The 27106-nt window shown below is 40.0% G+C and overlaps 1 protein-coding gene and 1 long non-coding RNA gene across 2 annotated transcripts in view; one reads left to right on the plus strand and one right to left on the minus strand.

The window, feature by feature from the left end:
* LOC132821015 (rho GTPase-activating protein 31-like) overlaps positions 1–20654 on the plus strand; it is a 102661-nt gene extending 82007 nt beyond the window's left edge. The window contains exons 7-12 of the mRNA XM_060833489.1: positions 188–386; positions 2759–2883; positions 7252–7311; positions 11698–12318; positions 14094–14392; positions 17470–20654. Coding sequence (XP_060689472.1) covers positions 188–386; positions 2759–2883; positions 7252–7311; positions 11698–12318; positions 14094–14392; positions 17470–19668 — 3503 coding nt within the window. The 3' untranslated portion in view covers positions 19669–20654. The remainder of the gene's footprint in view (positions 1–187; positions 387–2758; positions 2884–7251; positions 7312–11697; positions 12319–14093; positions 14393–17469) is intronic.
* LOC132821016 (uncharacterized) overlaps positions 7128–27106 on the minus strand; it is a 41499-nt gene continuing 21520 nt past the window's right edge. The window contains exons 2-3 of the long non-coding RNA XR_009645277.1: positions 19145–19229; positions 7128–7708 (exon numbers count right to left, since the gene is read on the minus strand). This is a non-coding gene — a long non-coding RNA (uncharacterized LOC132821016). The remainder of the gene's footprint in view (positions 7709–19144; positions 19230–27106) is intronic.

The following is a 27106-nucleotide window of genomic DNA, read 5'->3' on the forward strand; positions in this document are numbered from 1 at the left end:
CTGTCTATACTATTACCAACTGGGTAAACACAGCATCAGGATCCTTTTTTTCAAATGGTTGTAAGAGTTGTCATCTAAATTTGAAATATTGGTGATTTCACACATTAGATGTGATAGAGTGGCAAATAAAAGAAATATGCACCTTCATAAATAGCATTCCCCTGATTGATACGATTTATCTCCACAGCACACAATCCTGTTGTAAAATGCAAATCACTCCCTATTGTTCCACCCTCAATGAAGCTTTTAAGCTTAGAGGAAGCCCAGGCCAGGACTCTGAGACCTGACCATCCTGCTCGTCTTGACAAATCGCACTGTGCTCCAATGGACACTGGACCTGCTGCTGGGACTATTTATCACACTGTCATTGATCTGCCAGATCCCAGGTAAGCACACTTCTCAAACCCCATCCCTTTCATGTGGCTCTATGGACAGAAATCTATCTTCTGTCCCCACATCCCGCACCTTCTAACATTAACCACTTCTCCATCACTTTCAACGGTTCCTGAGTTTTTTTTCTAAAACGTGAGTTCTGAAGCATCATTTTATTTAAATCTGTTACTATTTAATTACTTTGAAGTTAATGCTATCAGAACTAATCACACAGAGCAGGGATTTGTTGGATTCAAGTCTGCACTGATTTCAGAGAAAGTGACATCTCAGTTTCAGTGGGTCAATGAAGAGAAATGATCAGGATTCCTCCTCTGAAGCCAAATCAAACAAACATTTGTCAAAGAGGGAGGTTTTAAGCAACATGTTAAAGGAGAATTGTAATCCAACTAGTGTCTAGGCAAGGGTTACCACTTGGTTATGACCCTGAGAGAGGAAATGACCGCCCTTCTTTATTCAATCATGTCCCTCTTTTAGTCACAACAAAGTTGACTTCAAGCAAGCAATCCTTTCCCTCATGACAATCATTCCCAATTCCAATGGATTTATGTATAAAAGAAGCCAATGTAACCAGGCCTCATTGAGTTACACACAAAAAATGCCATTTCATTTGTTCACAAGACTTGAAGAAAAATAAAACACAATATACATGCACACAGATTAGGAATAAAATACAATAGTAAGGTAGACAAATGAATCAGTCTTTGGTTTGTCTGTATGGAATGGATGGTGGAACATTGTAACCAGTATGTTTGGTGATACTGTGGCAATGACTCTAACAGTTGAGCAGTTGATTTGGAAACTTTTTGTTTCAGCAGATTGGCTGGAAGAACTTATTCAATTTCCTGTTTTACCAGAGCTTTTGACTGGTCACTTGTTTCCAGCAATTGCAGACACTTTCTATTCTTTTCCTTTTAAGCACAGGGATGTTGTAGAGGATGCCCTCAGCTGTAAACGTCAAAACACATACTCTTTAGTAACATTACAGCACCAGACTAGCACACATTAGAGAGGTACATTTGATTCATAATGCCTTTTCTCATGTATCCCTGGGAATAGAATTTTTGGAAGGTAATTAGCATGCAGAAATCACTGTAACTAGTCATTGATAAAGAAATCCTTTATATCTTTTAAAGGGAGCTGGAGAGTTGCTAGGGAAAGAGAAAAATGGCAAAGTATGACAGTACAAGTAGACTAGCAGTTACTTAGTGGAAAACTTACAGCCTGCTTTCTAGCTGTACCAGTCATTGGTTTAACATACTAACCAGCAGTTGGTTTTGGTGCCTACCTAATCTGACAACAATGTAATTCTGTTCCACATTCACCTAAAACTGAGGAAAATCAAGTAGATGTTTCTTGAAAATGCACATTTCTCAACAGCAAAGTAATGACAACAGAAGCAATAGCCCTCGATTAGCTGCCAGCTGAAGCTGTTATAGTGAATGATGTTGCTTAATTAAATCTGTTTTGTCCAGTTTTAAAGTGGGCTGCATAGTTGAACCCTTAACCTCTGCTGAGCTAACTAATTTCAGCCGAGGTGCAGGGAGAAGCTCTATAATTGGCCTCAGGAACCTTGCTGTGGGAAAAGAAAGAGTCACCCATTGAACCTGATCATTATGCCACAAGGGACTGTTTGTGGCGAGGTGGAAGAATGTTTTTTTCATAACATTTATGATGTTTGCAGTTTATAGGCATAATATGATTTGCATGAGCCTGCATAAAATTGTATTTTAGTTTGATATGGCATTCTGGAGTTTCCCCTTATGTTTTGGTGATTGACTTCCACAATTCTGCCCTTATTCTGTAAAGACAGTATGGAGTGCCATTTACATTGACACATATTCCCCTGCCAATATATTTAATAATTGTCCTTTAACACTTTTAAAGATAAAAGAAGAAGGAATGAATGGTACACAAGTTCAAGGGATAGCTGAGCTCTAAGGCCATAATAGTTCTGGCAGATGGAATAGGATTTTGTTGCCTTGAGGAGTGATCCTATAGTTTGATGTCAGTAGGACTAGTAATGGTACTGGGGAATGTTAGCAAGAGATATCTTAGTACTGGGGAAGTGATCTGGAAAATGATCACACAAGAAAGTGTTAGTACGAGGGAATGTCAGTAAAGTATATTTACAGCAAAAAAGACAATGCTTGAAATCATTACATCGTCCTGACCTTGATCTTGGTTGAGCTGTGTGGTGTAGGTATGGAACAAGTATATCCCACCATTGGTTTAGTTTGTTCAGGCAATCTAGAACTCAACATTGAATTGAGATTGTATATTTAAGCACTAAGTTTTAATCTGTAATATCCATTTGGTATGTTGTTAAGCGTGCAATTGAACTGTAAGGAGCCTGTCTCTTCTCCAGGAGAAAACTTCCTGCAAAGACAAAGAAATGGAAATCCATATTTAACCTGGGACGATCAGGAAATGATTCAAAGGGTAAATTAAGCAGAAATGGCAGTGTGTTTGTGAGAGGACGTCAATTTGCAGGTAAGGAGAATGCTGACACCTGGTGGCAATAACTATACTGATCACAATTGACAAGGATTTCATCCAATATTGTACACATGTACAAAAACTAAAAGGAATTATGAGCAAAATATATTTGACATTTGATGAGAAAATGGCATAAAACAGACAGCAGCAGATCAGCTATCCTTTGTGAACTCGACAGTAGCCCCTCTCTCACAAGCACCACTAATCCCACTCCAACTTACCCCTTCCATTGGCTTCAATGGAATCACAGAGAGTACAGGCTTTCTAAAACAAAACTGATCCTTTATCTAAATAGACACAACAAATAGGAATGAAAGTTTATTGTTCACAAGTCAGCACATGCTGGCATTATGTGATGGGAGGAAACAGCATTCATATCCAATGATAGATTTAGTGCACAGAAACTTTGAAAGAGAATGACTGTAGAGTCATTGAAAGTAATTTTGTCTTTAGATGGCAGCATAAAGTTGGCATTATCAGACCAGCTGACTGTTACAAATTTCTCTCCATTGGCTTTGCTGACATTTATTACCCATCTCTAGTTGAGAAGGTTGTGGTGAACTGCCTTCTTGAACTACTACAATTCATTTGGTGGGAGGGAGTTCCAGGATTATAATGCACTGTTTCAAATCATGGTGGTATTTGCATTACAGAGAATTCACAGGGTGGGGTTGGTGATGTTAAAATAATAAGCAAGTTATTTTAGATGGCAGTGGTCATGGATTTGGAAGGCGATGTCTAAGTCGCCTTAATGAATTTCTGCAGTGCATCTTATAGATGGTACACACTGTCATTCTTGTCATTGTCATTCTCTTGAGCAATGGTGCACACTGTTGCTACTGAGCATCAGTGATGAATGGAATGAATGGTAGAAGTTGTGATGAAATCAAGTCAGCTGCTTTGTCTTTGGTGGTGTTTAAGCTTCTTGAGTTGAACTCATCCATGGAAGTAGTGAGAATTCCATCACACTCCATTTATGCTTCGTAAATGGTAGACAGGCTTTGGGAGGCAGAAGAGGTGAATTATTTGTAACAGTATTCCCAGCACCTGACCTGTTTCCATAGCCACAGTATTTATATGATTAGTCTAGTTCAATTTGGAAAAGTTCAGCAGGTCAGGCAACATCCGAGGAGCAGGAGAACCTGCTCCTGCATCTTGGATGCTGCCTGACCTGCTGTGCTTTTCAAGCACCACACTCTCAACTTTGAGCTCTAGCACTCACAGTCCTTACTTTCTGCTCCATGTTGGATTTGTCCTGCCTTTCATGTACAGGACAACTGTACAATTTTCAACATTGTCAGGTAGATGCCAGTAGCTGTACTGGAATGGCTACAAGAATGGTAAGTGCCCATGGCTTTGGAAATACGATTCCAAATGTTAAGAGGATAAACTATGGGGAAAGGTACACTTGAGAGAAGGTGTACATATGATCTCATTGAATGATGTGTTCAATGGCAGAGATAGATTGAACCCAGAGTAATGAATCAAGAACTTCAAGTAAAGCAGGGGAATCAAAGACATTATCAATATACAAAATACTGTTTGACCATAGGATTGGTTTGTTGAAGTAGCAGACAAATAAGATCAATTGCACAAATAAAGGCTTTAGTCCTTTTTTTCCGATTGTAGTTGGATGTTTGAATGGAGGTACTATCATGGAACAATTATTGATTAATCTGATGTCATGTGATATACATCTTAATTTGTGAGACCTGCTATAAATCTAGTCAATCACCTTGCTAGATATGAGCTTTATGAACAATCATGCCAAAGAATGAGGGCAATAAATTCTTGCGATTACTTTGTACAATTTCATAAAATATATGTGTGAATATACACCAAAATGTGGCACTTTGATATTTTCATTATGAGGAGAGGGTAGTCACTTTTCACAAAAAGCTGGAAAATAATTAAAATTGAAAAACAGAGAAGCTTAGAAAACATAGAGTACAGTTACTGAATGATTTGTTAGAATGAAGATGGAGCGATGTTATTCTATTTCAGTTAAATGGAATAAGTTAAATGAGCCACAGATTACTGTGTGCTCATTATTTTTACATCACACACAAAGATAAGTGGACTTACTGAGCTGAGTGGAGCAAAATTGCTTAATGAGTTGAACCAATCCTCATCTCATCTACCTTGAGTCATGTTTGGAATGATTGAAGTGGAGTTCTTGTGCAGATCATTAAGGAGCTTTAATATCAACCACTGGACCTCACACTAATAGATAGAGATGTATAAGTCAATTCCCTTAAGCCTGATATATTCAGTTCAGTTGCAGTTATGCCTGATGCCACTGAACTCACAAAGTTATTTACAGTAGTTTCAATATTAAATATTTCTGCGTATATGCCTAGGCTATATTATCCAAAGAGGGAAATAGAAATCCAACAGAACTCTGTATGTGTGTGCGTGCGTGTGTGTGCACGCGTGTGTGTTGGGGGCCAGGTATAGAGAGGCGCAAAGCTTTGAATCATATTGGATAGATGAGAAATTTTCTAAACTTAAAGCTGCGCTGGAACAGCGCGCACATTTTCCAGTCATGAGGTTCTGGTGCAAGCACCAATGACAGGTTTCTGAGGGAGTCCTGAACAAAAAAAGACCAGAAGAACTGTGGATGCTGGAGATCAGATACAAAAACAGAAATTACTAGAAAAACCCAGCAGATCTGCCAGACATGAGTGTTTCCAGCAATTTCTGGTTTTGTTTCTTTGGGAGCCCTTCCATTCTCATAAGCATCTCCTGATGATCATCTTCACCTTAACATAAAAGACCATAAGACCATAGGACATAGAAGTGGAAGCAAGGCCATTAGACCCATCGAGTCCACTCCACCATTTAATCATGGCTGATGGGCGTTTCAATTCCACTTACTCGCGTTTTCCCCGGAGCCCTTAATTCCTTACGAACTAGGTGGTAACGGGCATAGAAAAGATGATGCCCTCCTTATATGTAAATATGCATTTTCAAAAAAGTATGTGTGTATACACCTATATGTGTAATCGCCTTCAAATATAAGTGAACGTTAGCATCAATTTCAGGGTACTTAAACTTGTGTCGATTCCTTTTCCATTGTTTTATGAAATATTGAATCAATTTATTTCCAATGTTTTGATGGCTCTATTAAAATTCTTTGGGATCCTAGTTTTCACACAGAACACTTTCAAAGTTTAACTGTAGGCTGAAATAATCCGAAATTGACAAAGCTGCTATTCAATTGCAGTAGGGCGATGAAATTGAAAGGTACTATTGGAACTTTAAGAATGCCACAATGAGTGCTATATATGACATTTCCTTAGAATGGTACACATTATTTTTCAATGCAGCTGGAATTTGATTGTCATTCAATCTGGCACAAAATCCTAGAACATTCCTAAAACCTCAAGAATCTGAAGTTTTCACAAAACATGATTAAACTCCAATACACCATGTACACATTTTGATATAAAGAGGGCTTAGGAAGAAATGCACTTATATGACCTTAAAAAGTCTTAAAGTATTTTATCGCAGCTTCAACACTTTTCATCTGAAGGACAGCCAAGATTATAATGTAGGGAAGCACAGCTGCCAGTTTACACACAGCAATAAGATGAATGATCATGTTAGTGATGTTAGTTGATTAATATTAGCCAGGCTGCCATGGGGAACTGACTATGTTCATTTTCAATCAGTGCCAGCCGCTATTTTGCATCCACTACAGCACAGTGGCTCAGTGGTCAGTGCTGCTGCTTCACAGTGCCAGGGACCCAGGTTTGATTCCAGCCTCGGTCGACTGTCTGTGTGGATTTTCACATTCTCCCCATGTCTAAGTGGGTTTCCTCCCACAATCCAATTGGCCATGCTAAATTGCCCAAGTGTTCAAGGATGTGCAGGTTAGGTGCATTAGTCAGAGGTTAATGTAGCGTAATAAGGTAGGGGAATGGGTCTGGGTGTGTTAATTTTTGGAGGGTCGGTGTGGACATGCTGGGCTGAAGGGCCTGCTTCCACACTGTAAGGATTCTATGATCTACTGAGGTCAGGCAGTGACCTGGACACCCAAGTGATGGATCTCTGACAATGTAGCACCCTGTCACTGGAATGTCAGCTTAGTTGCGATGTTCAAGTTACTCGAGTGGAGCATGAGTCAACAGCCTTTTGGTTCAGAGACATGGGTGTGCTCCCTGAGCCAAGGCTGACAGCAAAAGGTTACAACCCAAGGTTGTGGTTCACACAGTATTGACAGAAAAGACCAAGAGTTTTTTCAGTGTATAATGCCTGAATAGCTTTATTAGCTTATAATCTTATGATTCTCACCTCAGTTTTGTTATTCCAAACATATTTTTCTCATATCCCCATTCTTTTTCTTGTGTGTTCAAACAGAGAAAGGCAACATTCGACCTGCTAAAAGCATGGAATCCCTTTGCTCTTTGCCAACAGAGGGTAAGACATGTTATCCAATAAATCATTCTGCATTTTCATGTTATTGAAGGAAGATAGTGTTGGAAATCCAGACTGAAATCAGCAGGGCCCAGAAAAGCAATGCACCAGATTAACAAAGCCACAGATGTAAGTTTAAAAATAGAGCATTTCTATGTGAGAACACTTTGAGAAAGTATTACATTCTGATTGTCATCACTATTCAATCATTACAGCTCAACTAGAAAATAACATGCAACACAGTACATTAACAAGAAAGCCATGTGAGGATTCGTGTTAGCATTCTACATCATTTGGCGTCCTTTTCAAAGAAGTGTCCCATCTCCTCCTGTTGAGCTATGTTTAATTTGTGAATGCCAATGGTACAAATAGGTGTGCAGGTCCATTTGAGCTGCTGAAGCTGGCAAAAACAAGGAGGAAAATTAACATTTGAAGGGACACACATCATTAATAAATTAATTACTGTCAGGCTGAAAACTGTAGTCAACACATCCACTATTACGAAGAAGCACAGGATTTAGGAACGGGGTCAGCTGATTGGCCCTTGGATCCTGCTCCACTATTCAGTAATGGTCTGACTTCAGATGACTTCAGCATTAAGCACTTAAATAAAAATAGTAACAAGATAGACCAAAGTGGTTTTAAAAAAACCATTGTTAAACTTTAAAATAATTCAGATCCTCTGTACCTTAATGGGTTATTGAACTAACAAGTGTAATAGACAGCTCTAAGGTTTGAATTCTATTGTGTGATCGTAACAAAGTTGCATTGGGGTTCTATATTCAAATCAGTAGCCCTGGAGGAGGCTCTTGTGATGCAGTGGTAGTGTCCCTATCTCTGAACCAGGACACCTGGCTTCAAGTCTCACCTACCACATAGGTGTGTAACATAATCTAAGTAACTTGCTTCCACCTCTAAATGGTGACCCCACCTGATGGTACCTGCCTTTTGTTGTTCTCTTAGAAGATTGATTGCTCTTTTAGAAAGAAAATCAGTTTAATCGAATAATCAAGAGCTGATAGGCCTCAGGATTCTAAAGGCAAAATGGTGGCAGGAGGAGCAATTCAATTGGAGGTAACAAAATTTGCACCAATTCCCCATTAGCATGATCCATATAAATTTCACTTCCCTTATGATATTTACTAATCATGTAGTTAAAGTTATATTTTATTGAAACAAAATCCCCACAATTTCCCACCATGCCATTACTACTGCGATAGGTAGATTTCTTAATGCAAACTCCCATTTGAAGGCTGCTTGGATTAGAATTCAATTTCTCCAGTTGCATTGCTTTAAGTTCAATGAAATGAATAATTCCATATTTTTGGCAGGGGCTATGAAATATTCTCTCTGGTTGTGTTGCACCAGATGGAAAAATAAAAACAAATGTGTCTCGACAGATAGACTTCCAGTGTCAGAAGTGGATTGATGCTAATTTGACTCGTCTCCATTTCCCCACTATTCCTAAAGTTATTCAGACCAGTGCGGATTTTGGAAAAACTATGTGGTTTATAGGCATGTGTAACGCCATATGACCACACCTAACTCATTCATCCAGAAAACGTAGTCCTTCTGTTACATTATCCAATTGTTTGTTGAAAAGCTCCAAGAGTTTTGTCCCGACCACTCTACCTAGATGTCAGTTCCTGTTCTACACATTCACATATGAAGACACAAGGCATAAAGTTGCCTTTCACCAATTTCAACCTTTGTTTCCTTGTTTCTTAGTATCATAAAGCCATAAAGATCTACAGTACAGAAAATGCAACTTCAGCTAATTACATCCACTCTGGTCAAACACAAGCACCTAACTATTCTCATCCAATTTTCCAGCACTTGGCCTTGTATACCTTGGCATCTCAAGTGCACATACAAGTACTGCTTTAATGTTATGAGGGTTTCTGTCTCTCCCAATCTTATGGGCAGTGACTCCCAGATTGTCACCACCTCCTGGGTGAAAATTTCTTTCCTCAAATCTCCTCTAGACATTCTGCCCTTACCTTAGATCTATGCCCTCAGGTCATTGAATCCTTCATTAAGAGGAATAGTTGAAATGGTTCTGGAAATGTTCAAAAGTCACACAACACTTGGTTATAGTCCAACGGGCTTATTCAAAATCACAAGCTTTCGGAGCACTGCTCCTTTATCAGGTGACCTTCATGTGAAGAAAGAGCAGGGCTCTAAAAGCTTATGATTTCAAATAAACCCTTTGGACAATAACCTGGCATCGTGTGACTCTGACCTCGTCCACCCCAGTCCACATCAAGTTCTGAAAAAGACTCAGGTCTGCACTGCTCGCTATCTTATACTGCATACCTCTCTCTTGCTCATGAGTCCATAATTTTCAAATATTAAGGCGAGTTTCTCCAGGAAACTCAGTTTGGCCCTTTTCTCCACTACTTTGAGTAATAGAATGTCTCTCTTTGTCTTGATGATCAAAGGAGGTCACAACAATCATAGTGCAGTCATACTATGCCAGAGTTCTGTATGGTTTCAACATAACATCCTCTGTCATAGGGTCATAGAACCATAGAGATGTACAGCATGGAAACAGACCCTTCGGTCAAACCCATCCATGCCAACCAGATATCCCAACCCAATCTAGTCCCACCTGCCAGCACCCAAATCCCTCCAAACCTTTCCTATTCATACACCCATCCAAATGCCTTTTAAATGTTACAATTGTACCAGCCTCCACCACTTCCTCTGGCAGCTCATTCCATACACACACCACCCTGTGTGTGAAAAAGTTGCCCATTAGGTCTCTTTTATATCTTTCCCCTTTCACCTTAAACCTATATCCCCTAGTTCTGGACTCTTTGACCCCGGAGAAAAGACTTTGTCTATTTATCCTATCCATGCCCCTCATTAATTTTGTAAACCTCTATAAGGTCACCCCTCAGCCTCCGACGCTCCAGGGAAAACAATCCCAGCTTGTTCAGCCTCTCCCTATAGCTCAAATCCCCCAACCCTGGCAACATACTTGTAAATCTTTTACAACATTTTTCTCATAGGAAGGAGACCAGAATTGCACACAACATTCCAACAGTGGCCTAAACAATGATCTGTATAGCCGCAACATGACCTCCCAACTCGTGTACTCAATACTCTGACAAATAAAGGAAAGCATACCAAAAGCCTTCTTCACTATCCTATCTACCTGAGACTCCACTTTCAAGGAGCTATGAACCTGCACTACCTTTGAGCCAGTTTTGTATCGAAATGGCAATTCCCCCTGTATTCCATGAGATCTAACCTTGCTAACCAGTCTCCCATGGGGAACCTCGTCGAACACCTTACTGAAGTCCATATAGATCACATCCACCACTCTGCCCTAATCAATTCTCTTTGTTACTTCTTCAAAAAAAATCAAGTTTGTGAGACATGATTTCCCAAGCCCAAAGCCATATTGACTATCCCTAATCAGTCCTTGCCTTAATGCTGGTTTAGCATTCAGTTCAACATTCATTGTTATTTTGCTTGCTGTACCATAGCATCTGAATGGGATTTGATCAAAAGCCCTGGAGCTCTTTCCAACTCTCCCTTAGCTTTTTTAAACAATTCATTGTGTTCATATGACACTTAATGTTCTTAATAGTACACTTTACACTTGTCTGTTTTGGAATTCATTTACTACAACTATATGCCTTAGTACTTTACCTTCCTCCATTAAGATATTCTTCAAAACCTCTCTGTGGTTTTGATCATCTGATCTAATTTTGCTTTATGTGGTTCAGTATCATTTTTCTAAAAAAATTATGTTCTTGTTTTATTATGATGTTTTATTGTGTTAAAGGTTAAAAACATAATGGTACTACATAACAACAGCATGGTGGTTCAGCACCAGGGTCCCAGGTTCAATTCCAACCTCGGGCAACTATCTGTGTGGAGTTTGCACATTCTCTCTATGTCTGCATGGGTTTCCTCTGGGTGCTCAGGTTTCCTCCCACAGTCACAAAGATGTGCTGGTCAGGTGAATTGATCATGCTAAATTGCCCGTAGTGTTAGGTGCATTAGTCACAGGGAAATGGGGGAGGGTTTCTCTTCGGAGGGTTGGTGTGGACTGGTTAGGCCAAAGGGCCTGTTTCCACACTGTAGGGAGTCTAATCTAGACTCATTGTTGTAAAACATCCCTAAATGTTTGTAGGCCACCGAGCTGAGAAAATTTGAGGCTACAGTATTGCAACTTGTATCAATCCATAAACTGAGATAGATGAATTATTATAAGTCTCTTTGGTTTTGGTCAGAGGAACAGGTCAAGGTCAAATGAGAACTAAATAAATTACGTCCAAACTGCAGGAGGTTAAAATGGAAAACAACACAAACCATTCTCTGAAAATTTGAAGCATTAGTTTAAACCTTCTTAACTATCAAATTTCTGTTTCTTAGATGACGAAAAAGGGGGTCTATTTAAACATGCTGCGACTCTGGGAGGAAATCTCTCACCATCACTGAAATCTCGCACACTCGGCTCAGGAAGTTCTTACAGTCTAGGCAGGAGGCACAGTGATTGGGATCAGGACGAGCTCATTGGTGCTATTGGAGGCTGTGCCAAAGACTATAGTGAAGAAACGCATGCCAAGGGGTCGGCACCGTTCAGGGCACAAGCAGAGCATCTGAAGGTTTTTCGTGGAGACGCTTTCAATAAATCAGAACCCACATCACCAAAGACTAGACGGCTGTTTTATTCAAACAATTCCAATGATTCCCCAGCAAAATCTAATTTCCCAGGTGACTTATTTCCCCTTGAAGCATCGCCACAACATCATAGAAAGCCAATGGCATTGAATATATCTGAGCCTTTTTCTGTGTCTGTGCCATTACACATCTCAGGAATTATCAGCCCCACCACCGCACCCTCTAGACAAGCACAAAATCTAAAAGACTTAGCTCTGCAAGAATCAACAAATGGAACATCACAAAGTGAAGTCAGTATTCTACCAGTCGCCGAAGGTGGAGAAGGAGGTCCTCACAGTGAGCAGTCCAATTCAGAAAGCCAAAGACCGAATGGTATGTCCAATACACTGCAAAGATACTCTGTTTACCTTACAGTGTGAATATGATGCAGTTAGTAAATGTTAAGCATCTTATTCATGAGCTTCCTCCTTTAGCCTTGAGTAAAATATTGAGAAGCAGACAATGTTTGCTTTTTATTCCTGTAGAAAACTCTAAGATTTTAAATTGATTCAAAATTCATAATGTCCTTCATAGTTGGTTAGCCATTTGACATTCAGCCATCACAAATGATGAAAGATTTCAGCAACAGTAAGAACCTTCAGGAGAGGAAAGCACATTTTCCAGGTAATAAGACCATGTCATTTCAGAAAAATACATTTATTAATAATTGACCTTTTCCAATTTCTTCAAGATGTCAAAGAAGCTTCTTGTGGTATGTACAGACACATCGCTAGTCGTGTTTCAGTGACTTCAAGATATAGGAAAAGAAGAAGGTCATTCAGCCCATTGACTCTGCTCCACCATTCAATGAGAGTGTTGGATGATCTGATAGTCCTCAACTCTACTTTCCCACCTTTTCTCCATTACCTTTGATTCTCTTACTGATTAAACATCTGTCTACCTCAACCTTGAAGGTAATTAATGACCCAGTCATGGCAGTCCACTGTGGTAAAGAATTCCACAGTCTCACTACGCTCTGAGAGAAGAAATTCCTCCTCATCTCTGAGATTATGTTTTCTGATTCTCAACTATCCCACAAAGGGAAACAACCTCTAAACATCTACTCTGAAAAGCCCTCTATGAATCGTGCATGTTTCAATAAGGTCACTTCTCATTCATTTTGACTCCAATAAGTACAGGTCCAACCTAATCAACCTTTCTACATTTCTTCATACCTGGGGAATGTACTCTGAACAGCCTCCAATGCCTGTACATAGAATCATTGAGATTTACAACATGGAAATAGACCCTTCAGTCCAACTCATTCAAGATGACCAGATATCCTAACCAAATCTAGTCCCATTTGCCAGCATTTGGCCCATATCCCTCCAAACCCTTCCTATTCATATACCCATGCAGATGCCTTTTAAATGGTATAATTGTACCAACTCCACCACCTCCTCTGGCAGCTTGTTCCTTACACGCACCACACTCTGTGTGAAAATGTTGCCCCTTAGGTCCCTTCTAAATCTTTCCCTTCTCACTCTAAACCTGTGCCCTCTAGTTCTGGACACGCCCACCCCAGTGCCCTTCATAATTTTATAAACCTCTATAAGGTCACCCCTGATCCTTCGACGCTCCAGGGAAAATAGCCCTCCCTATAGCTCAAATTCTCCAACCCTGGCAACATCGTTGTAAATCTTTTCTGAAGCCTTTCATGTTTCACAACATCCTTCTAACAGGAGGTAGACCAGAATTGCACATAACATTCCAAAAGTGTCCTAACCGGTGTCTTGTATGGCTGCAACATGACCTCCCAACTCCTATACTCAATATTTCCTTAGATAAGGAGACCGCACTGTTTATTGTATTCTACCTGAAGTGAATTAGTGCCTTATATAGTTTTATCAAGACTTCCCTAGTTCGATACACCTTTCCCTTTGAAATAAAGGTTAACATTAAATTTGCCTTCCCTAATATTTGTTGAATTTGTAAGCTAGATTTTTTTTTGTGACTGTGTCACTGCTCTGTTTGGAAAACTACAGCAACATTTATATTTGGAGAGGAGAGATTGATTTCAGCAGTCACTTTGCTAGATGTCTTAAGCTACTTTAATCAATTGTACTTATCTCGTTCCCAAAATCCACTTTTTCTCTCCTTTTATGTAGATGATCAGGAAATTGAGACGCCCCAGTTGCAGACTGAACCACTCACTGAGGATTACTCAGATTCACCGTCACAAGATCTGCCACAAACTTTCCCAAATCCAATAGGTCAACGCTCTGATCCATTAGAGCTCAAACCCTCAATATCAGTGACCAGCTCACCTGTTCCTCCTGACCTGGGTGAGAAAACAACACTGGGTGAAACATATCCTTCAGCTGCACTCCCCACAAGGCAAGCAAGTGAAAATGGACATCAAACAGAATGGAGCAACGATACAGAAGAGCAACTGGCAACTAAACAGGTTACACTACTGCATTTTTGAATCTTTAGAACTTTATCTTTGTTGCACTGGAAATTGAAAATGCATACATGAGTATCAGTTATATTTTAGAGTGAAGACACCACAATCCATCTTCCTGGATTATCCACTAGAATTATTGCAAAGCAATTAATTTCTCATTGCACAACTGATCATACTACATACCTTTGGGATATTTTTTGATTTTCAGGGTGAGACAACAGTACAGGCAAAATGGATTCAGGCTTCCACAATTCACCTGTTCTGAAAATCAGCTGACATCAGCCAGTTTAGTGCATTCCAGAGGTCAATGCAGACATCTTGGATGCAGAATGAATCATTACCTCAATTTGCCAAGCATTTAGAGAGCGGTCCCATCACAATTATTTCAAGAATTGGTTGCTGAAGTCTTTCCTTCAAACTGAAATTTTCCTCAGAATGTCAGGTCCCTCTGGTGGAATTTGTACCAACTCCCATGCTCCATAAAACACCAACTTGCACTTACCCACTGTCTTTAACATAGCAAAATGTCCTCGGTGGATTTAATCCCGAAACTCCTGTTGGAAATTAATATTTATGGAAAGGAATGAAGAAATGATTGGATGATATCTTTGCCAATTTCAGTATGAGATAACCTTTTGACACTATCAATATCCAACACTTTATAAAGGCACAAGTAACAAACATGCAAAGTTGTTCTCGGATTGAGGAATCTACATTTTGCTAGCTGACAACAGTTTAAAGGAAGATTCTAAGATATTCTGACTAATAGATTCCGAATTTAAGGTGGCATCCTAGTGGACCGAGAAAGGGAACTTGCACAGGTTGAAGTTAGCCACCTATTCCAATACCCACCCAGTTTATAACTGCTGCATTCAGCAGGACTATCCCTAAAACATACAAATGTTTTTGAATAAGGTGATGATGATTCATGGCATCAAAAGTCTTACGTTATGCCACTACTAGTCATCTCTATGAGTGTCAAACACACCATATTGCAAGGACACATTGATTCAAGGTCATGCTCACGGGAAACTGATTTTTCAGCTAACTGTATTTTTAAACCTTCTGACAAATGCCTTACCGACTAGCTTCCTGCTCTTGGGTTTTTATTCCCCCACATTCAGCAATTCCAAAGAGGCCATGTAGATTTCCTTAGGAAGATTTCCTCTATTTTTCTCCTTTTTGGAAAATGAGGATGAGGGAAAAACAGGGGCCTGGCTTGTCAGATAGCACAGGACACTCCTAACACCTAGTGACTCATGACCCTACACCAGAATACACTGATGGTACTTCTTCCCCCACTAGTTGATTTGAGGAGTAATGCTTTTGGTGACCAAACTTCATAAACAATGCGACTACTTTGTTATCTCACGTAATCCAGTGCCCAGCCGCAGCCCACCTACATTGACAGGCACTGATTTACACTGGACATGTCACAACTGCCTAAGAGCACAGATTGTCATTCTTCAAATAAAGGCCTTGATATCAAACTCTCAAAGTGGATTTTGTCAGCATGGCCCTTTAAACCACAACAGCTGTCTAAGTGCAATTCCCCTCCAGCTCTCGCTAATATAATGTACAGTCAGACATCAGCCTATCACAAGGATCTGTAATATTTCAATTAGTTTGACTCATTGTGGCGAGTAACATCTTCCTTCCATTTTCTGTGAGTCACATGACACCATTTCACACTGTGTAATTCCGAGGGTAGAAATGCTCAGTTTTCTAATCCACGTGATTAAAATTGGATTTAATAATTTGCTTTTTCTTTCTGTGCTGCATTATAAACAGAGTTGTCTAATGATTGTTTCTTTGCCGGATATGATTTGAACATCCTGCCCTCTGCAAAGTATCATTTTAGATCGATTTCTGACTGAAGAGGCTTTGCGTCTCGTGACCCTGCTTTTGATGTGTAGCACAGATGTCCTCTAGTGGAAGGAATGATACTGTACATTCTCATTGAGTTAGTATTTCCAGAGTAGGCTTTGCAAATTTCAAATTTGAGAGTGTGTGGTGCTAGAAAAGCACAGCGGGTTAGGCAGTATCCGAGGAGCAGACCTTTACCAGTCAGTCTTGTACACTAGAAATTCAGGCATACAACACAATCGACTTTGTTGATTTCCATTGCAAGAATGAATGGACAGAAGATTCATCAAGGACCATTAATCTGTACGCTTGAATTCTCACCATGGTAACCCTCAAGGTGCATGGTTTTGAATTGTTTTCTTTCAATGTTAGTTCAACACACTAGGCTGTGTCATTCCAGCGAAGATGGACTGTTGAACTCACAGCAATACTGCCTTTTGGAGGTCCTGTTATTTAGGCAAATGTAAGGGGTACCTTGGCATTATTCAAAGAAGAATGGAGAAGTTCTCTCAGTGTCCTGGCCAATATTTCTTCCTCAACTAATACCAAAAAAAAATTGCTTGGGAGATTGCTGCATGCAGAATGACTGTCACATTTACCCATATAGCATCAATGATTACATTTCAAAAGTAGACATTGATTGTAAAGTACTTTGAGACAGCCTGAGATGCTGATAAAACGCTATATAAATGCAAGTTCTTTCTTTTTCTTCATGAGTCCTGCTAGAGGACAGTCTGGTAAGTACTAAGTACACCTCACATACCTGGCTACCCACCTTGCTTATGATAAGACTGGGTGCTTGACCACTGATTTGACCTATCAGAGACAAACCTGGTCATGCCTATACACCACATCAATGCATATCCTTCAACAACAGTCATTGGACAAATGCTAGGAGCTGGAGTCCTGATTAATTGCATTTCCCATACTCTAGAATTAATTTAATTGTATCTGTTAGCTAAGATCAGATAACCCAGTATGATCCTGGTACTGAACATTCCTGATGTGGCTAACACAGCACATTTGTTCTCCTGATCTATCCCTATATATAAAGATAAACTTCCACTCTCTTACAATAATAGGCAATACACTCCTTCACCAGCTGATAGAGTTTGCTTTTTGTCAAAAATGCAAGTGATAAATGTTAAAATTGAATTTCTGGAGATCAAAGTCAGGGCCCTATTAACATTATGTTATGTATATTTTCATAGGGCACAGAGTCATCTGCCAAGGCATTCATAGAGCAACTGTGGCCAGAAATGAAAGAGCTCGAAATCATAGAACCTGAGGAGGTCACTGCAGTGAACAATGCTCAAGAAAAGGTGGAGGACAGGCCCAGTCAGTCACATAACAAGAGTGATATGGAGGAAAAGTCCCTGCCTGATACAACAGTAAAGCCAAAGTTTAAAGGACCTCAAAGAATACACAGTCTTCCTGACCTCTTCTTATCAAGTCCACCTCCAATGATTGAAAATAGCACAGCACTGTGCCTGAATGCCACAAATCATATATATTCCAGTGAAGCAAGTAGCACCAAGATCTCTGATCCTAGCCTGGCTCAGTCACAGCTGAGTCCATCCACCAAACCCTTGAGTGAGTGCTCAAAGTCAGAGCTTTCTAAACTAATAACTGATGCAAATATTTTGATGGCACCAATCGAGAGCCTATCAATGTGGTGCACAGGAGTTTCTACAGGTTATGTCATCCCAAATTATCCTGAATCTAATCTGGATCAACTAACTAATCCTAATTCAGATGAGAAGCATCAATGTCCAGCTGCTACTCTTGAAGTTAAGCCTTTGGAGCCTTGCATTCAGGATGGAACCTCTAACAAACTTGAACCAAACTTAAAAACAGATGACAATGTTTCAGGAACATGCTCAGAAGATGCCCTCTCCATCCAAACAGAACAGACAGCAGTCAATCTGTCCAACAACGAATGTGATCAAAAGGGGCAATTTGCAGATATGCAGTCCAATCAGAAATCTGCAGCAGCACAGACTGATGCCAGTGAGCTCCTCCTACTGGAAGATTGCACGGTGAATGAGACTTTAAAACAGCCTGGCCCCCATTCACCCGAATCGGATCAATCTATGAAAGATGGGAAAGAATGTTCGACATTAATGCCTCCAAATGAAATCACAGGTGAAAGGCAGGAGACGTTATCACCTGATGTTTGTACAGATATGATAGCTTCTAAAGATCTTTACAATCAATCATCTCAATCTGCAAAGAAATATATTGAGTGGAACAGACAAAGCCCAGAGACCTCTTCACAAATCTGCAATGGTGAGTCTTTGAAAAATTGCTCTAATCCAATCAATTCTGTACAGTTCCCAAATGGAGTGGGGGGAATCTCTACAAGTGACCAGCAACATGTTTCACTAACTGAAGACAATACATTATCATCAAATGGATCAGAGAGGTTATGCATTATAAATGCAGGGGTGACACCATGTTTGCAGTCAATAGAATCTGAGCCCGTAAGGACAACATCTGACAGAAATGACTGCTTGAAATCTAATGATGAGTCCTCATTACTTGTCTTATACCCCATGGTCAATGACAAGCCTTCAATACCTGATGATTGTACTATTCAGTCAATCCCCATCGGTGTCACTGCCATTAAAATGACTTATATGATAAAGACATGTCAAGTCAAAGCCATTCCAGTCATTCCACCAAAACTCCAGTTCACTCAGATCCCACAACCTTTAGCAAAAAAGAATCTGTCTCCTCCTGCACTTCCTTTGGATAAAGTGTTAACAATTTTGCAGCCCATTACAGCATGTGAACAGAGCAGTCCTGAGAACAAAAGTAGATTAGATTCTTCTTTAATAAATTGTTCAGCAGCGGAATATAAAGATGGGAAAGAAAATGGCCTACCTGGGCATGGATCTTCTGCAATTTCACCGGATACCTCACTTGTGCAATCCAAAACCATCGAAGCAACACCAATTGTGAAAAGAGCCTGCCAGTCAAATGGAGAGGATGTATTTGACAGTTCAACGCCTTCTAGAATGGAAAGATCTCCAGTGCAACAAAAGCCTGGGTTTCTGCGGCATGCACAGCACAGGTCAAAGACAGGTCGGCCTCAAAGTCTCATCCTATTCAGTCCTCCCTGGCCTAACATGGAACGTCCTTCTACCCTAGACACCAACAAGGTGCTTCTTAGTCCAGTGCAATCCAGCCCTGAACAACTTTCACCATTAGAAATGGATCACACAACCCCTGACAGCTACATGTATGAACTTAATGACAGTCAGAAGGGGCCAGACGGTGTCACACTTCGAAGCCGAATGAGCATGCCAAAAAGTGGACAGAGGTTGGAGACCTCAACAAGTTGTTTTTACCAGCCTCAAAGGAGGTCCATGATATTTGAAAATAGAGGGGGCAGGCAAATTGAATGACCACCTTTTGCTGATTCTACAATCTCCAGACTGGCAAAGATTTACTAGTTATGACACTTTTCAATCACAATCTATATGTATTCTAATACCTACTGCTCAAATGTCTGTCAAAGATTGAAAATATGCATCAGAACAAGCACAAAATGAAAGATGTGAAGTAGCTGGATTTGTACAAGGTGAGGGCTATTGGCTATTTGGATTAGGTGTTTCATAAACAGAATGTACAAACCTAAGTCTAGCATTGATTACAACACCACTTAACTAAGTGCAAGTTAAAATGAATCTAGAGTAAATCCAAAATATGCAAAGTAATGGCCAAACTGTTCTTTAAAAGTACATTTCATATAACGTCTCTAAACTAAATCTGTGCAATGAATGTGAGGAAGAGTTAATTACTGCCAAGCTGTACAGTTCTGATCTTGCTAACAACTCATTTCTCATTTCAATGGAATGGGTGCCCTTGCCTGATTTGCTTCAGGAAATGCATTACTGTAATATTTATTGGAATTTGTAGTGAATCTCATTACAGGATATGTGGAGACATTTTACCATGAGTGCTATAAGCATGAAATTGTGCATCATTGGTGGTTAAGAAACTTAATTTTATCAACATACTGTTTTGTTTATTGCTTACTTTGCCTGTTGATCTATTAAACATTGTAACACAGCAACCTCAGTCGAAATTATAGTATTTCCAAATTTATACCGATCCATTGTACCTCATAGAAAAGAAAGCTATGCAGAATTGTGTCACTCATTTTTTAGCTCAAGCAGATAATCTACAAAAGATATACTACTGTATTATTTATCTAGATACAGCCATCTCAGAGGATAGACAACACCAGTGTTTTTTTTCTGTAAATGCTTCAACATCTCAGTTTCAGTGTTTATGTCTTTCTCATGTACGGAGACTATTTCTATATTGTCAAATATTAAATGTAAGTATGTTTTCCAATTCTGAGAATTAAAATGTTTTAATAACAATATATTTCTCAATCATTTTGCTATTTTATCTATTTTGCATCATCAAGCATTACATATTGGTAATAAAATGAACTGAATTTTCAGACACTTGGAAACAGAGATAGACAAGATCAAAAAAATGCAAGGCTGGCTGATGTGCCAGTTTCCTACGCCCAGTTCTGGTGTTGGCCATTTTGACTTACAGGTGTTTAGGGCCTCCAAGTAGAAAATAAAGACCAACTGGGCTTTTTCATGTGTTGACACAGAGGTGAGTCTTTGGGCAGCAGCACTGGCACTGAGTAATCTTCAGGGTAACGCAAAAAAGAGGTTGGTGAAAGTACACTTGGCTAGCCACAGTTCTTCTGGTTGGGGATCTACACACTATGGGATCTCTGTCTTTAGGTCAAAGAAAGAAAACTCTAAACTTTGCAAATCAGAATGTTGGAACCTCATGGCTAACTTTAAATACTGTTTGGTAAGAAGAACTATAATCTTACCACATGTATAATCAAATCTCCAAATATATTACCACCGTCAATGGACCTGCCTTCCTGGAGAGGGGCAGCTGAAGAAACAAGGAGGCGGATATATCTACTGGAAAAGAAAGTCTCATGTCCATGGAGTTGTCTTTACCATCGGGAATGGAGTCCTGCCTGCACTGCTGGAATTTCCAATTGAAGAAATAGAAGATTCATGACACGTCACTCACAGTTCAGCAGGAATGTAGATGACACTCTTGTTAGTGCTTACGTCTGACCCTGACTCAGACGAAAATGTTGGTGAGAAGTTCAATTCTGCTCTTAATGACATTTTCAGTGCTATCCCAATGGAAGGACAGATCACTGTCCTTCTGGACAACTTCAATGCCATGACTCTGATGTGGAGCAAAACCGTTGAGAAAAATGAAATGGAAAAAGACAATGCAAATGATGCCTGCTTGCTGATAAAATGTTTTCAGCATAGCCTCACTGCAGCAAACAACTTCTGACAGAACAAATATAAAACCACATGGATGCATCCATGGTCAAACAACCAGCACCTCGGGGATTATGTCACTATTTGGGTTAAAGATCTCGGTGATGTCTATAATGCTCAGTTTCATTGGCAACCATTGTTGCAACGCGACTCAACTGTTTTATATGGGTTTAGTAAATCTTGTGGCTTTTATGAACAGAAGGAGGAAAAGTAGAACATTGATCACATTAAACAAAGCCAAAATCCTGCTTATCTTATATCCCTTCCTCAAACTCCATCCCTGACTTTTCAAAAATCTATGGACCTCTGCTATAAAACAATTCAAAATCTCTGCTTTCACTGTCTTTTCAGGAAGAGATTTTAAATATCTCAACCCTATGTGAGAAAAAAATTTCAACATATCTATTTTAAATGGACAACCTCCGATTTTTATACAATGACCCTTGATTCTAGATTTGCCCATAAGAGGAAGCATCCTTCCACATCTACTCTGTTAAGATCCCTCAGGATATTAATGTTTCAATCAAGTAACTTCATACTTGTATATATTTCAATGGATACAAGCATGACCTGTCCAACCTTTCCTCAAAAGACTACCTGACCATTCCAAGTATCAGTCTGTAAATTTTCTCTGATCTGTCTCCAACACATCTACCTCCTTACTTAAATAAGGTGATCAATACTGTATGCATGCAGGCTCCAGATGTGGTCTCACCATTTCTCCACTGAAGCATGAGCTACTTATTTTTTTGTTTAATTCCACTCACAGTAAATTTTAAAACTCTACAAACGTTCCTCTATACTTGTAATACCTGCTTACTAACATTTTGCAATGGCTCTAGGACACCCAGATCCATCTGCATCTCAGAGCTTTCACTCTTCAATGATATGCTTTTTTTTAATATTGCTGCCAAACTGGAGAATTTTACATATTCCCACATCACATTACAGTTGTCAGATTTTTGCTGACTCACTAATTATCATTATATTTTCGTGACCTCCTTATATCCTCGTCACCTATTTAAATATCTCAACCCTACCCTTAAGTTCGTACCTATTTGTGTTGTCAGCTAATTCCGCAATCATCCCTTCCATCCTATCATCCCAGTCATTTGTATACCAAAGGGCTGTGATAACATAAAGAACATATACTTTGCCTCCAAGTGATAAACACTTTCTCATTTAAATCGAAACTAACCACATTTACAAACATCCAGCCCAGCACAGAGAAAGGATCAGGAGAGCAAATGCAGAGACTGGAAACAAGGCTTTTATTTTTCAGGTACCTTTTTCTTAACATTGTCACTAATTGATGTATTAGGTGATGCAATCATATTATACCATTGCCTTCTAAGCGCGCGCGCAACAACACTGTACACTCACATACACACACTCGCAACCCCCAACTAGACACACACACACACACACACAAAGACCCACATGCACACATATACATATACGTTTGTGGGGTGAATTTGTACTTGCAGAGTTACATTGTACCTTGCTCAAAAACTGCATGAATTCATGTAAAACTCTATTATCTCACTTTTTAAATTAGAATCAGTCTAAACATTATGGCACAGACAGAGAACACAGGGGCAAACACGCTGCTCCTTGGATGCTGCCTGAACTGCTGTGCTCTTCCAGCATCACTAATCCAGAATCTGGTTTCCAACATCTGCAGTCGTTGTTTTTACCTACCTTCAACATATTGTCTAGCTAACACCAATTATTACAGTTGACCTGAGAATGCAACTTTTAAAACAAAGGTTTTGTGAGTTACACATGAAAGAAGTGAAATTATTGTGGTATTCAAACAGATGAAAGACTCAACAAACAATCAAGGTATTTTTCAATGTATAATTTCAGTTACATCACACTGTAAACTTTTGCTATAAATTCTGTGCCTTACAATTGTGTATCCACAATCACCTGATGAAGGAGCATCGCTCCTAAAGCTAGTGCTTCCAATTAAACCTGTTGGACTATAACCTGGTGTTGTGTGATTTTTAACTTTGTACACCCCAGTCCAACACCGACATCTCCAAATCATTCATTTTTGGGGTATTTGACTTACATAGAAGCAGAATTTAGCCATATCTTCAATAAGCATCAATCCCATTTTAAATTTAAGGCCCCACTATACAATTTCAGTCACCATAGCATTTGAATTAGCTCAAAGGCAACTATCATAATTAAGCACCAAATGCTTCATTTTGAAAAACAAATGGTGCAAATTTCTACACTCAAAAACGCATCACTTAAACACACCTTCAACAGAATCATGAAGTCACAGCTGATGTGATACCACTGCATGTGCTCAAAGCTGTAAGATTTTCACTAGTCAGTTACTATTATTTTTACTGTAGCTCACATCTCAATCTTAAATTTAAATTTAACAGTTGTCACTGTATTTTGTATAAAAGCATCCATTGTATTTTCCACAGGTGGTAGTTCCTGAACATATGCAACCTTTAGTAAGAGATTCCTCAATCATTTGCAAGTAATTATTTGAAACAGTGATATCAAGTTTTTCTGTCCCCATTATCTGAAAGTTCCCTTTGTTGAAGATTCTTTACAGCCTCCCTGTCTGAATTTGTCCTGTAGCCTCCCTTTCTCCTCCTCCTCTTTCAGCCAACCTCACTGTCCCATGGTCCTTCCAACCTCTCTCTTTCTCCCACTCCCCTTTAGTCTTCCTGTCTTGCAAACAGCCCCACAGCTTCACTGTCTCCCTCCAGGCCCCTTGGAGCCAATTCTGCTTATGCCCCTTACAGTACCTCCCAAAATTCCCTTGTAGTCTCACTGTCTGTCCCTCTCACCATCTCTTTGTAGCCTCTCTATCTTCTCCTTTCACCTTCCAGCATCTGATTAGCTCACTTGCAGCTTTCCTATCTTCCTCATTCCCCATGGGTACAGAACCAACAATCACTCAGACAGATTAAAAAAAACCAAAGCCTATGGCACTGGTAGTATTGATTCAACGCACCCATCCTATAGGTTTGGGAATAATTTAATTTACCCTCTCAATCCCCAAACCAGCATCCAACCTCAGGAATGAATGCAACAATTATAACTATTTCCAAAAAGGCAGACAAATTATGCCATGAAAATTATCATAGCACTTCCCTTTTTATCCATAGTGGGGAACATCCTGACATATAATCTTCTTGAATAGCCTAATTCCTGTGTTTCAGAAACTCCTCCCAGAGACACAATTTGGATTTAAAACTTCCAGAGGAATTTTTGACATAGTCTTCATTGGGAGACAAATAAATGAGTCATGGTAAGAAACACACTAGGAACTCTTCATTGTATTCATCCACCTGACCAAAACATCGGACTTAGTAAACCACAAGACTCCATAGGGTTCAGCTCCAAAGATTTTGATGTCCAAGAAACTTCAATTAATGTAATCTAAGAAATTGGAGCAAGAGAAGGCTACTCAGCCCCTCAGCCCTCCCTTCCATTCAACAAGATCATCCTGAGCCGATTAGTCCACAAACTTCATACCTTTGCTAACCATTATCCCTTTCTTTATCAAGAATCTACCAAATATTCGAAAACTCTGCTTCGACTGCCTTTTGAAGAACACAACTTTCATGTACCCAATCAGATGCCTTTTAAATGTTAGAATTGTACCATCCCCACCACTTTCTTTGGCAGTTTGTACCATACACACACCTACCTCTGTGTGAAAAAGTTGTCCCTCAGGTCCCTTTTCAATCTTTCCCCTCTGACCTTAAACCTATGCCTTCTAGTTTTGGATATCCCTATTCTATGAAAAAGTCTTTGGCTATTTACCCTATCCACATCCCAGGTGATTTTATAAACTTCTATAAGGTAACCCATCAACTTTGACATCCCAGGGATTTTTTTAATTGAATTTATTATGATTCTTTTGCTTTAATACCATTTTCTGCAATATTCCTGCATCCCTTGATAATTTAATGTGCACTATCCACTACTTTTGATCACTTCAAAACAAATTAATTTTCCTGTCCTTGAATATTGGCAAAACAAAACTCAGATATCACCTCACATCTGGCCAACCGAATATTCCATCACCCAATTATAAAATTTCAACCATATAGAAGCAGACCATCCAGCTCATCAAGTTCACCTGACCCTCCAAACAGCATTCCATCCAGACCTAAACCTGCAACATTATTCTATGTAACCCTGCATTTCTTAAGGCTAATCCACATAACTACACATCCCTGAACACGATGGGCAATTTAGCATGGCCAATCCATCTAACCTGCACATCTTTGGACTTGAGAGAAAAATGGAGCACCCAGCAAAAACCCACACAGACATGGGGAGAAGATGCAGTCAGCCAAGAGTGGAAACGAACCCAGGTCCCTGTTGCAGTGAAGCAGCAATGCAAACCATTGAACAACCCTTTGATGATGGACAGACTCTGGAAAATGCTGAGTACTTCCAACCCCCTGGCAGACACCTCTCACAAAAGGCCCCCATTGACAAGGAGATCCTACACTGTACCTCCAAACTATTGTAGCAAGTGTTTGACAATGACCTCCTCACATCAACTGAAATCCTACTCAGAACAATTGCTGTCATTTGTTGCCTGCTGGTCAGACACAGCCTACTGGCATCAAGTTAACATGGAGAATGCCACGTGAGATTAATGGCTTCACTTTTATTTTCAGTATTATCAGCTCTTTTAGAATGTTAACGCTCGTGTACTGCAGTGAGATTTGGGAATTTTTATACAGCAACACATAAGAATGGTGGAGAAATTCCAGCAGCAATGCCTCACCTTGATCCATCAGATTCAACAGAAGGATCATCAAAGAAGTGCTGGTAACTTTCTTGAAGTCAGCTCTGCATGCATTCAGGTAAAACTCCTGCACAATTAATTATGTTGGACTGAACAGCGAGTCTGAAAAGCAAATCCCCTATTGGATCATGCAGGAGGACTGGAAGGGAGGGGGAGGGGCTGAGAAGGGAGGGGGAGGGGCTGAGAAGGGAGGTTATTTGAAATTGGAGAACTCAGGGCGGCACAGTGGCTCAGTGGTTAGCGCTACTGCCTCACAGCGCCAAGGAGCTGGTTTCAATTCCCGCCTCAGGCGACAGTCTGTGTAGAGTTTGCACATTCTCCCCGTGTCTGCGTGGGTTTCCTCCGGGTGCTTTGCTTTCCTCCCACAATCCAAGGATGTGCAGGTCAGGTGAATTGGTGATGCTAGTAGGTGCATTAGTCAGGGGTAAATGTAGGAGAATGGGTCTGGGTGGGTTACTCTTTGGAGGGCCAGTGTGAACTTGTTGGGCCAAATGTCCTGTTTCCTTCTGTAGAGAATCTAAATCTAAACAATGTTGAGTCCTCTGGGCTGTTGGCTGCCCAGGCAGAAGATATGGTGTTGTTCCTCCAATTTGCGATGTGATTCGCTGTGGCAATGGAGGAGACTAAGAATGATCATGTCGGAAAGGGAGTGGCAAGGGGAATTGAGATGGGAGGTCTGATCGGTCCCTGCGGGCCAAG

The sequence above is a fragment of the Hemiscyllium ocellatum genome, chromosome 12, assembly GCF_020745735.1.
Source record: "Hemiscyllium ocellatum isolate sHemOce1 chromosome 12, sHemOce1.pat.X.cur, whole genome shotgun sequence".
Classification (NCBI taxonomy): domain Eukaryota; kingdom Metazoa; phylum Chordata; class Chondrichthyes; order Orectolobiformes; family Hemiscylliidae; genus Hemiscyllium; species Hemiscyllium ocellatum.